Below are 12420 nucleotides of genomic sequence, written 5' to 3'. Positions count from 1 at the left end.
TAGTCTGTGGGGTTGCAAGAGGTTGGACACGAAGTGATTCAGCACACATGCCTATGAGGTGGGCACCAGTCTTGGTTTTAGATTCTAAGAGGCTAAATAGGCCTGAGTTTATGTGTAGCTAGTTTGAAACAGGACCAGGATTCAAGGTCATGTCAGTGTCTAAAGTAAGTCACACCAATGGCTTTAACTGTGCCCCCGTGCCAAGCAGGGGTCAGGGGTGCGCTGTGTGTCTCCACCAGGCACCATGCTGACCCCACAGGCCCTCCTGCTGCCCCCTGGGGCTGTCTGTGATGGCTCTGGAGACGTGGGGCCAACCTAACCATGGTTTCTATTCTGCTGATCCTTAAAAGAGTATGGTGATTTGTTTTCCTTTTGGTGACACACCTGCCCATTTGATTTCTGAAGAATCTATTAGTCTACAGCTGAGTAAAGCACACCTGTCCGGGATGGTGTGTGCACCGGAAGGACAGACTGCGGGTCCCAGTGGAGTTGGCCCACCTGCACAGAACCTGCCTTCGGGCCTCAGGTGGGAGGAGATGGGGGCTGAGCTCTGAGCCTCAGGGCATCAGTGGGCCCACTTGTTCACACGCTTGGATGAAGGTCCTTCAGAGGAAGCACACCTTTTCTGCTTCAGTGTTGTTTATTGGCTGGCTTTTCCACACCGGCTCAGTTCGTGTGCAGAAGACCTTTCACGGGGAGTCTCAAAACCAAATTAGCATCACCAGTTAAAGGCTGTGTTGCCACCCAGGGAAAAGCCTTATTAAAGCTCAGAACTGACTGGAGGCAGAGCCCGGTGACCCTAGAACTGCCCCCTCCCCGAAGAGGGAGAATGCATTGACACCCACTCTGGGCCTGCAGTTTCTGCAGTGGAAGATCTGTAGGCTGGCTGAGGAGATCCTGTTGAATGCAGAAGACAGGTCTTAAGAGCCAGAGGGAGGGGAGGACGGAAGAAGGCAGAAGTGACAGTGGCTGCTGGGGAAAGCAGTGAGAGAGGCCCTGAGGCCCATGGAGGCCTTCACACACCCTGACTCTGCAAGACCTCCAAGATGGCACGCAGAATGGCCGCGGCTGCCACCGCCCCAGGGTCTGGCTGATCCAGGCGCGCAGAGCTGATGTAACTGGCTCTTCCAGCTCCAGCTTCCATGTTCTTGGTGGCCTCGGCTGCGGCTTCTGCACTCTGAGGGATGGGGGTGTGGGAGCAGGTTCAAAGAGGAGCCATCAGGCTTCCTTCCTGCCATGGACCCTGGGGTCCCAGCTTTGCCAGGACCCTCTGCACAGTCACCAGGGTGGAGAGGTCACTGCCCACCCACCACTAGCAGGGACAAGGGGACACCATTTGCTGAGGGCCTGCTATGTCCCAGACCTATTGCTGGGACCCTATGTATCTCTCTAGTCCCCAGCCACCCTCTGAGATAGGTATTCTCCATTGTCAGAGGAGGAAAGCGAAGTACAGAAAGGATATGAACTTGTTCAAGGTCGCATGGAGATGGGAGCCTGGTGGTTCTGAGTCTGTCTCCCTGGGTGGCTGGGCCCAGCCTCACTCACCTTGACAGCCTTGGTCAGAATCTGGAGCAGATTGGCCCCTGGGCTCCTCCAGGCTTGGAGCTCCTGTCCTGCTGCCCACAGAGAATCCAGCTGGACAGGGGGAGGGAAGAGAGGGGCTGAGGATAGGCCCTGCCACTATGACTGGCATTCAGGGCTTCTACGCTCAAAAGGGGAAAGGCCTGGGCCAGATACACACCATAGTCCTGTCACCTGGGGCAGCCTTTCCGTACCTGGCAGGGAAGAGAACTAGTGAGGCTCACCACAGGCTATCACCACTCTGGGGGTGGGTGACATCAACCACCACCCCCAGCCCACTCCCGGTCCGGGGCCCTGGGCCCTGGCTCACTTCTGCATGGCCTCCAGGCCAGCATCCATGGCAGCAGACCAGGCTGGGAGGTCAGTCTTGGCCCTGAGTGGCTGGGCCGCTGCAGTCAGGAACAGGCCGTAGAGCTGGGGAGGACCAGGATGCTGAGCACGGTGTTGGCCTGGCACCTTGGCCAACACAGAACCCCTGTGTGTCAGCCTTCCACCCCTGGGGGCTGTTGGCACTCACCGCCCCTGAGGAGCCTCCCATCTTCTCCAGTAGCAGGAAGGACAATTTGGAGAGTAGCTGGGCAGGGCTGGCTGGGAGTGGGCCCTCCTTTAGCCACCCCTGAATAGCTGTAGGTAGATAGAGATGGCAAGGAATTCAGAGACCTTCCCTCCTGTCTGCCTGGACCCCAACCAAGTACCCAGGCCTCACTGCCAGGCGGGAGGAATGGGCGCTAGGAGAGGCTGAGGGAAGCAACATGAAGAGACTCCCCAGGCCCCTCTCTGTCCTGCTGCATCTGGAGAGGGGCGGGGACAGGTCACCGATGGCAACCTTGGTGGTCACTGAGCAGGCGATGATGCTTCCTCGCTTCCCTCTTTTTTGTCTTTTACTGATTTACCTTGTTAATGGTCTTTCTTTCCTACCAGAACATAAGCCACAAGGGCAGTGATTTTAATGTTTTTCCAGCTATTGTATCCATAGAGTTGAGGGCAGCACCTGACTCGTGGTGAGCACTAAGTATATTTTTCTTGATTGAACAAGATAATCGCTGGATAATTCAGAATTTTTGCCTCGTCTGGGTAAGCTGAGAAAGAGTAAGGGCATGAGTTTCCCTTTAGGATAATCTGAAGTTATTATTTGGGCTTCCCTTGTGGTTGGCTCAGCTGGTAAAGAATCCACCTGCAGTGTTGGAGACCTCAGTTCAATCTCTGGAAAAGGGAAAGCCTACCCACTGCAGTATTCTGGACTGGAGAATTCCATGGACTATATAGTCCATAGGGTCGCAAAGAGTCAGACATGACTGAGTGACTTTTAAAGTTATTATTTACTATGAAGATTTTATTCTGTGATAACAACCTTCCTACATTTGCAGTGCTAGAAGTATCTCTTTATGAAAACAGGTGAAAAGCACGCTAAGTTTGTGACGACCTCTTTTGGCAAAGTAATAGTTGCCAGCCCCATGTGAGTACTCCAAATGCTTTTGAAATCATTCTGACTCACGAAATGCCACCATCTCCACATGAGTGTGCCGTACCACCCATCTCCTGCCCCAGGGGGGTCCTGGCACCAACCTCTGGCTGCACGGCTGTGGGTGGAGCCACAGTCCCCATCACCGGCAGCGCGGTCCAGGGCGTTCAGATGCTCCTCCAGGCCCAGGAGGGTAGTGCACACCCGCTCCAGCACAAGTACCGTCTGCTTCGAGGCTGCACCTGCAAAGGGAGGACAGCAGAAGAGAGGCTCTTCTCACAGCTGAATATGACCAGAGTGCAGGTGCGGGCGCCAGGGCTCCTGCACGCCCTTCTGCACACACTGCAGCTGTTAGGCCTCAGGCCGAATGCCTGGGCCACCTCCCCAAGAGCATGGCCCCTACCTGCTGCAGCAGTGGAGTCAGGGGCTGCCAGGGGCTCCGTGGGGGCAGCCCGGCTCCGCTTCCGCCCAGTCACCCAGACCTTGGCCACGCTGGGCCAGGCCGAGGCAGTGGTTTCAGCATCTGGGGACAGCAGGATGACTCTTCTTAGAGACGGGTCGGCTGGCCAGGGATCAAGTAGGGCTTGGACTCCCCACCTGGTGGCCTGGTTCCCTCCACTGCAGTAAGTGGGTAATGAGTGCTGACTGTGTACATGGGAAATGAGGGCCCCTGGGGGAGGAGCCTAATTCTAACTCCTCTACAGTCAAGTGAGAGTTGGGGAAGGCTGGGGAAGCCAGAAAGGGCCTCTCCACGGGGTCCTAACTGTCATGGTCAGCCCTGATGGAGTTGGCTCCTTCCAGCTCCAGGGAGCCCTGGTTTGACTGACCCCAGCTTTCAGGTCTCACCTATCAGTTTCAGGAGGGGCTCATCCACCAGCAGGAGGGTGAGAGAAATGCCAGGCATCTCCAGAGCTGACATGAAGGTGCCCACTAGGGCACGGGCAATCTTCACCCCGCGGCCCTCTGCAGTACCAGAGCATGAGAGTGTGAGAAAGAAGGGAAGTGCTTCTGGGCAGTTTCCCCCAGCGCATCAGAGAAAGAAACAGAGTAAGAGAAAAACAAGGACTTTGGGAGCTGGGGCCCTGAGGTCAGCAGGGAGCCGGTCAGCTGTCCTCAAGGCTTCCTTTAAAGATACCCTGAATGACCATATACCCTGGAGGCGTCCCTTCTATGCGGGCAGATGAGTAACGACAGGTCTCAGTTACTGGGTTCTTCTTACCAGGTCCCATGTCCTTGCTAAGTGTGTTAAATCTCATATGGCTACCCACTCCAGTATTCTTGCCTGGGAAACCCCATGGACAGAGGAGGCCATGGGGTTGCAAAAATGTCGGACAAACTGAGCGACTAAACAACAATCCTCATGACAACCCTTTAAGGCAGCTACTATTACGACCCTCTTTTTACAGACCAGGCAACAGGCTCAAGACTCCTGGCAAGTAGGTGGCAGACGGCCATCTAAGTCGGGCTCTTCTGATTGCACAGCCCGTGCTCCAGACCATCACTGCGAGGCTCCATCTCAGGTGCCTTCCTTACATCCAGCTTCAAAGGGCGGGCAGGAGGAAGCTCGGGGGTCAGGAGGTCCGATTCCAGTGTGGGGCTCACCCAGAGAGCGGACGGCGGCGTCAGCTATGATGCCCAGTTCCAGAAATGACAGGCCACCCAGGTTGTTGACCATCAGCACTACTGAGGAGCCTGTGGGTGGACACGACACCCAGGTGACCCTGGGCCCCATTTCCAGGGGGGAGGCAAGGTAGGCAGACAGTGTGACAGTGCCTCACCGGGCTGCACAGGCACGTGGGACGCGTTGGAGGAGCTCGTCATGTGGTCCAGCATGAGCGCCACGATCTCGTCGGCAGGCGCCATCTGTCACGGGGAGCCGGGAATGAGCTGTGTCGGGGGCCCTGGTCTCGGGCTAGCCTGCGCTGGGGAGGCCACCTACCTTTATCCGGCGCACGCCAGCCTCCCCATGGATCCCTGTGGACAGACACAAGCACTGCTGACCCGCCTGGAGCCTGGGGATTCGCTCAGCTTGTTCTGCTCCAGCATTTTCTAAGTGGTCCACACTAGGCTAGGCATGTGTATCGGGGGAGTGTGGGGTTGGGGAACATAGATAGAATAGTGAAACACACACAGTCTCTGCTCTCTGGGAGCTACAGCTTGGTGGTGGAGAGAGCCAGAGCTTGACTTAACTTCCAACTAGTGAAGTAGCCTACCTGGAGGCAGTCAGAGTCCACATGAGGCCTCTGCCCATAACTCTGGAAGCACAGGGGAGGAAGAGGGGAAGTTCTGTAGCTGGGGTGGCCTCAGAACTGCCCTTGAAAGAAGGGCTGCATCTTGGCAGGGTCGTGGGTACCAGAGAATGGTGGGAGCACGGGCAAGGAGGTGCACGGGACACGAAGCCCTGGGTGCGGAGGGCAATGGCTGGTAGAAATCAGGCAGGTTGGGCCAGAGCGGCCTCATGGGCCCAATTAAAAAACCTCAGAGCCCCTAGGCGATGGCTCCATGTGAGCACACAGGACCCAGTAGATGGCTCCCAGGGTAGAAAATGCTGGAAAAACCCAGGGAGCCCAAGGGGGTCACAAGCTTACCCAGGCCCAGCTCCACCTCATCAGCGGAGAGCTCAAAAGTGGGTTTGGAACCAGGGACGCTGCAGGAGGACAAGCTCACTCCCAGGGTTCCTACGAGAAATGAGCTATGAAGGGGATGACTGCTCTGCTCCTCGCGTCAGGCGTCAGCTGGGCAACAGCAAGCTCAGAAGTCTCTTCACTGATACAGGCCGCCGGTCTCTTCATCTCAGTGATGGAAGAGAAGCCCTGCTCAGGCACCCAAAGCTGCCGTTCCCAGGAAACCCTCCCACAGCCCCTGGGAGGCCTCCTGTGCTGCTTCGGGGAACCTGCTCCTGGTCCAAGGTGGGCCTCGACCTCCCCTGCCCTTCCCGAGCCGAGCTGGCACTCACCCATGGCCTTGGCGACCACGCTCACCCGATCTGTGATCTCCTCCAGTCCCACACCTGCCTCGGCCAGAGCACCCGCCACCTGTGCCCGCAGAGACAGGCCCCCAGTGGGGAAGGGGTCACTGTACCACTTGCAGGCAGAAGACAGGCTGGGGCTGAGCTTCTAGCTGGAAACAGGGAACCTCTTCGTCTTGCCACATCAACCTGGCCCGCCGTATTTAGGGCAACTGCCAGGACTCTTAAGAATCCCAGAGCCAGAGGAACTTTACAAATGGAGAAATGGACCCAGAGAGGGGAGGTGGCTTGTCCAATGTCACACAGCCAGTTGGTGGCCAGTTTCCCAACTCTTGGCCTAGAGTCCTTTCTCCATGGCATATGTATTGTGGCTTACTTTGGCCACCCACCCACTTCTTGCCAAGCATCTAGTATGTGCTGAAAAGGGGAAAAGGTGTCTAAATCATAGTCCCTACCTTGGAGGAACTCGGTCTGGGGAGGGGTTGGAGAAACAGACAGCACAGACTGAACGTTTCATGAGAGGTGACGAATCTGATGATGGAGTTCACGGTAGTGGTTATGGGAACGCTGAAGGCAGGGGGTCCTAGCCTGCTTGGCGTGGTGAGAGGGCAAGCCTCCCAGAAGGATAGACAGCAGGTGTGGGCCTCTACAGAATAGCAGGAGTTAGCCAGGCTAAAGGGGGGTTGGACAGTGGAAGGATTTTCAAGGCCAAAGATTCAGCATCAGCAAAGCCCCAAAGGTGAGCCACAGCCCAGCAGTACAGGGCACCGGTGTTCATGGAGGATGAGGAGACCATAGGAACAATGGGAGAGGAACTTGAAAGCCAGGTAGGAGGGGCAAGAGTGTGGTGGGCACCTGACCGGAAAGCCTGTGCTGACCCTAGGAACCCTGGGTATGCTTTCTGTAGCTGAACAGCCTGGTCAGAGACACACTGTTAAAAGACACCTCTGGGGTGGTAGGGGGAAGAGATTGGGGCAGGGGCGGGAAGGAAGCAGGCAGAGGAGCCAGGTGAGAAGGCAGCGGCAGCCACCTGGGTGCAAGCAGGCAAGACCAAAGCAAGGCTAAGACAGGAAGGGCAGGGCTTGGAGGAGGAGGTATGTTTGGAGGCCCTGGGGAGTAGGGCCACAGGATTGGGTGATGGAAGGTCGGGTAGGGGGAGGGCAAGGAAGGGGCTGGGAGGATGAAAGTCTGTACCTGGGCTGAGCTAGTTATGGGGATGGGGGTGCCTTCCTGGATCAGGGAGCACTGGGGAAGCAGTGGCTTCCTGGGGGGCGGGACAGATGGCTGGAAAGATCTGGCGCTGGGTGCAGCCTGGAAACCAAGGGCTAGGGTCCCAGGAGGGGACCCTCACCTTGTGTATGAGCACTGTGCCACAGAGCCCACGCCGGCCTGCCTTCTTCAGGACGGTGAAGGCACTGTCGTCCCCGACGACCACCATCTCCACAGGGATGCCCTCCGCCCGGGCCTGCTCCCGGGCCAGGCCGAAGTTGAGCCGGTCCCCGGTGTAGTTCTTCACGATGAGGAGGGTCCCCACTGTGGGAACAGCCAGCAGGGCCCCATCAGAGCCTGCCCTCCCCACAGCAGCCCCTCCTGCAGGCCAGGCTTACCTGTGCCCGCCTGGGCCACGGCCCTGATAGCCGCCAGGATGCTGCCCACTGCCGGGGAGGTGAACACAGCTCCCGCAATGACCCCCGTCAGCATCCCCTTCCCTATGAAACCTGTGATGGAGAGAGGTGGGGAGAGGATGCTGGGTGGGGACCTGCGCCTGCAGGCCCTGGGGCTCAGGGCTTCATGCCCTGGTGAGCCCTACTGTGTGCCTGCTGCAGAAGAGCACCTGGGTCACGCTCCACAGATCTTTCATCTCCTTGGAGAGGTCTTCCCCAACCTCCCAACTGAACAGTCACTCACTCCACCCCTAGCTATTCACTGCTCCTTTTTCCTGCTCTCCTGCCCTCTCTACCTCACTTACAAGCTCTGAAATGATCTCTTTCATTTGTGTGTTTACCTGGTTTCTGTCTCCCCAGAGGAGAACAGAAGCTCCATGAGGGCAGGTACCTCGTTTGTCTGGGTCACTTTTGCGCCCCTGGTGGCCAGACAGTGCCAAGCACAGGTGCTCAGGAATGTTTGCTGAATGGATGGATGAATTCGCCAGAGAGACAGGAAAGATACAGAGGATACAAAAGCCTGGTCCCTATTCCTCCTCATGCCCCACCCCCATCCCTGAGCTCTCAGGGAAAGTCCACATGCCTGGCACTAAACAGGAAACAATCCAGGACAGTCCACTTTGAATGTGAAAATTCAGGCTGGGAATTCAGAAGAGGGATACTGCTCTAGGCTGGAAGAGTCAGGAAGGCTTCGTGGAGGAGGAGACGGCAGGTCAGCTGGGCCTGGCAGGCAGGGAGGATTTGTGAAATCACTGACACTCAGAGCTGGAAAGGCCTGAGAGATCATTTGGCCCAACCTTGTGCTTTTACAGACGTAGAGACTGAGGCACAGCGAGGCCAGGCCCAGCTCCAGATCACAGCTCAAGGGAGCGGGGAGCCAGAGCCAACACCAGGCTTCCAACTCTCAGCCAGGCTCCATCCTGAACCTCCTAATGGCACCAAAGATCTCCCAGCAGCCCCTGTCCACTCTGCCCAGTGCCCACCCCCCACCTCTGCTCAGGGTGCTCACCAGCATGGGCAGGCTCATGGCCGGAGCCCCCACCCGACAGTAGGGCCACGCGGCCCTTGAGACTGTCCAGATCAGAACGGAGAGCCACGCGGTGGCCCTGCAGGAGCTGTAGGCTGGGGTTGCAGGCCACCAGGCCGGCAAGAGCGTCGTCGGCACAGCCTGCCACTGAGTTCACTAGCTTCTTGGAGGTCTGTGGGAGAGAAGCAGGAGGAGGTTCTGGGTGTAGCTGGCAGGGACAACCCCCTGTCCTGCCCAGCCACACTGCTGTGACTAACACCCCTAGCCCATACCTGCCCAGGAACTCCAGGGAACAGTGGTTCCTTGAATTAGGCATCATTTTATGTGGTGGATGTTTCTATGACTTCGTAATTTGTGACTTTTTCTTCAGTGCCTAACCTGTGGCTTAAATTTATCCTGAAGAACGGCTTTGATACAGAGAAAATGGGGGGACTGGAGTCCTCAGTACACAAAAATAACTGGGGCTCAACAGCCTTTTGTCAAAGGAGGAGAAGCCCCAGGCTGGCGCTCCTGTCCCGGGGTGGGGGCCAGACAGGTCCCACACCCATCTGCTTCCTCAGCAAAACAGGGATTTAATGAACTACAGGGTATGCCCCCTATACAGTAAAAACTGAATAAAAGGGAGCTAGTCCCTTCTACTGCCAGCTCTGAAAAGCTGGAGCTGGCTGAAAGAGCTCCATGTGGCTCATGCCTTTGTCCCAAACAGTGGAACTGGTGACCAATTAGGATCAGAGAGGGCCGGGCTCCCAGCGCCCCCTGGTGGCCTGAGGGCAGCCTGCAGCTGAGCCTTCAAGTCCCGCGGAACTTGGTTCTTTCACGCAAACTCTGGCCTTTTCTGGGTCGGGGGTGGGCCAGGGCAGTGAGCCATACCTCATTCTAGATCTGATTCTAAGCGTTTTCAAGCACATCTCATTCAACCTTCCAACAACCCTATGGAGTAAAATTAGCCCAGTGAGGAAACAGGCAGCATTATATGACTTTGCCCAAGGTCACAAAGCCAGCAAGTGTCCAGGTCAGCCTGGCTCCAAAGCTAGTTCCATTTTGGCTTTATCATGCTGCTTTCCCCAGGGGCTGAAGGGAGGCTGAGAGTGGCAGACGTTCTGCCCGAGTGAAGGCATGGACTTGTGGCTCCCAGAGCCTGCCAGGGACTAGAATATGTGCAATGAAGTTGAGAGTGGGTTTGAATTCCAAGCCCAACCTCCAACGCCACCACCCTCTGAGAATGGATCCCCTTGCCAACCCTGACAGTCCGCCCTGCCTGGGATTTGCAACCATTCCCAAACCAGAGCCAGTGGAGAGGTCAGGGGCCAGTGCCATCTGTGGCTCCCAGTGGCCTGAGGGGATGGAAGAAGAAAGGAAAGTTGCCTCCCACAGGCAAATGTGGGACCCCTGGATCCTGGTCTGGTCAACACCCCATCGACTAATCTGCAGATGAGGAAAAAGGCTCAGAGAGGTCATGTTTCGGTAAAATGTCACACAGCTGGTTAGTAGTAGGCTGAAACTTGAACCCAGGTCTGCCCAGGCATGAGTTTGAGCACAATCCGTGACACAGTGAAGGGCAGGGAAGCCTGGTGTGTTGCAGTTTGTGGGGTCACAAAGAGCTGGACACGACTAAGAGATTTCACAACAACTGCCCAGGGCTGTTTTGCTTCAGATCAGTCCTAGAATGAGGTTGGGGCATGCCGAGGGGCATATTGAGCCTCCTGCACTGTAGATCCCACAAGCCCACACATGCCCAAGGCTCAGGAAGACACAACAGGTCCTTCTTCTGGACTCCTGTGTCTGGTAGTGTCTATTACAGAGTAGGTAGCTGTTAATGTTCTAAACGCATGACCCAGACCAGGGCCATGTGGGCCTTGGTGGGACTCAGAGGCTGCAGCCACAGACCGGGCTGGGCCTAGCTGGGAAATGAAGGGAAGTCAGGCCTTGAGACAGAGGATAATTCTCTCTGTTAAGCTCAGGAGGCAGCAACATCTCTTGGTCAGGGAGTGAGGAACTGCAACATGCCCGGGGCTGACACACCTACTGCCCCAAGCCCACAGTGCCCTTCCTCTGCCCTGGCCCTCATGGGACTCACCATGATGGGGCGGCTCTGAAGGAAGTTTGCCTCACACGGTCTCACTGAGCTTCTGGGAGATGGGCAATCCCGTGGGTGCAATCAGGTCCGAGCACAGTGAAGATGGCAAGCAGAATCTGCAAGAGGTGGGTGACAACATGAACTGCTGAAGACACTTGCAGCCTACTGGCACAGTCATGCTTCCAGCACCCTGGTAATTAGGGAGCTTCCCTAGACTTTGATCTAAGTCCAAACTCTAGAATGTGAGCTGGGGATGGAGAAGAGTTTGGGGCTGACCAAGGTTCACATTCTGCACCTGGCTGCCAGAACGCTGATAGATCCATGCTGGACACACGTCTTCCTTATGCTCAGGAGTGGTGCCCACCTTATCACCAAGGGGCAAAGTTACCCACAGAGTAACTTCATCTATTACACGGGCACACAGGCAGTGAATATGTTCCTAAAGATCTTCACAGACTTGCTCTTGTCAGTGTTGGCACCTCACCAGGAAGGAGATGGCTGAGTCTGTGGCTCTATCTTCCTCCTGGGAAACCGACCCAGCAAGCTCTGTGATGTGTCCAAGGCCATTCCAACAACAGCCAGGATTCAAACTTATGTTTAGCTTCTCTACAAATCCTGTGTTCTTTCCACTGATAAATTCAGTGCCTCCAAAGTCAAGGCTGAAAGTCCTGGGTGTGGGAAATCACATATGTAAATCACAAAGACCTTTTAGCTCCTTTTGGTTCAGCCAGGTTCAGAGGTGTCTTGAGCTCAAGGCACCTTTCTGCAATGGAAAGAATCCCCACCAGCCTCAGCACCTAGCTCTGCCTCTGATTTCCTAGGGGATTCTGGGTAAACCAATTTGCCTGAGCCTTAGCTTCCTCATTTGTAAAATGGGGGCAGCTTCCTCTACAGCCTTCTGGCAGGTGCTCCAAGCCACGTGGTTCTCCTTCTACTCCTTGCAGAGCCTGTCTGATGTGGAGTGGCTTGCAAGCTGCAGGGCTAACTGACTGCTTTCCTGGGTCACTAAGGTTCTCACCAGGGAAATTCTGGTTTCGTGTTTGAGGTCTGAGTTTACACAGACCATGGGGGCACTAACTCTGCTGGAGAAGTGGTCTGCTGGGACCTTGAAACACAAAGTTTCAAACACAAACAAGTTCAAAGGAGAGAAGGGACAGTCTAAGTGCCTCCCCCAGACGCCCGCCAGGTGAGATGGAGTGACTGGTCATTCTAGGATCAGGCAGGGCTGGGTTTAGAGATACTGGGAAGGCTAGGGAGAGGGAGGTACGAACCTCGGTTCTAGTCTGGGAGGTGCACAAATCGATGTCACCTTCCTCCCCTCTCTGGGCCTCTGCAGTATCTTCTGGTTCCAAAATAGGGAACAGCCCCGAGGGCTTCTGGAGCTAAGAAGGGGATGTGGACCGGGTCTGGGGAAGGGCGAGGGGAGCGGACTACGGATGAGGTCTGCGGGTCAGCTCCGGGGAAGAAGGAGGAGTCGGCGAACCTCTGCGACCCGCTCTCGTCCGGGTCAGCCTTTCCAGTAACCGCCACCGGTACCGAAAGACTCGCGACGGGGCGCCCTCATCCGGGTACTCCAAGCTCCGGCGGTAGAGAATGGGCGGGGCCTCAGGGGGCGGGGCCTCCCTTGGTTGGCCGCCTCTG

The 12420-nt window shown here is 56.3% G+C and overlaps 1 protein-coding gene across 1 annotated transcript; it reads right to left on the bottom strand.

Moving 5' to 3' along the window:
• Window positions 1-633: 633 nt before the first annotated feature.
• Window positions 634-12349, bottom strand: TKFC (triokinase and FMN cyclase). The gene is made up of 18 exons (XM_052661580.1): window positions 12051-12349; window positions 10780-10895; window positions 8685-8874; window positions 7619-7729; window positions 7363-7544; window positions 6000-6078; window positions 5632-5721; window positions 4983-5017; window positions 4822-4906; window positions 4646-4735; window positions 3890-4006; window positions 3447-3566; window positions 3148-3285; window positions 2099-2205; window positions 1892-1995; window positions 1742-1775; window positions 1546-1635; window positions 634-1177 (listed from the first exon to the last, which is right to left on the bottom strand). Exons 2-18 carry the CDS (start codon window positions 10780-10782, stop codon window positions 1016-1018), a joined length of 1737 nt encoding a protein of 578 aa, XP_052517540.1. The 5' UTR covers window positions 10783-10895; window positions 12051-12349; the 3' UTR covers window positions 634-1015.
• Window positions 12350-12420: the final 71 nt, after the last annotated feature.

This window comes from Budorcas taxicolor, chromosome 25 (genome assembly GCF_023091745.1).
Source record: "Budorcas taxicolor isolate Tak-1 chromosome 25, Takin1.1, whole genome shotgun sequence".
NCBI lineage: Eukaryota > Metazoa > Chordata > Mammalia > Artiodactyla > Bovidae > Budorcas > Budorcas taxicolor.
This window is presented reverse-complemented; position numbering and strand designations above follow the sequence as displayed.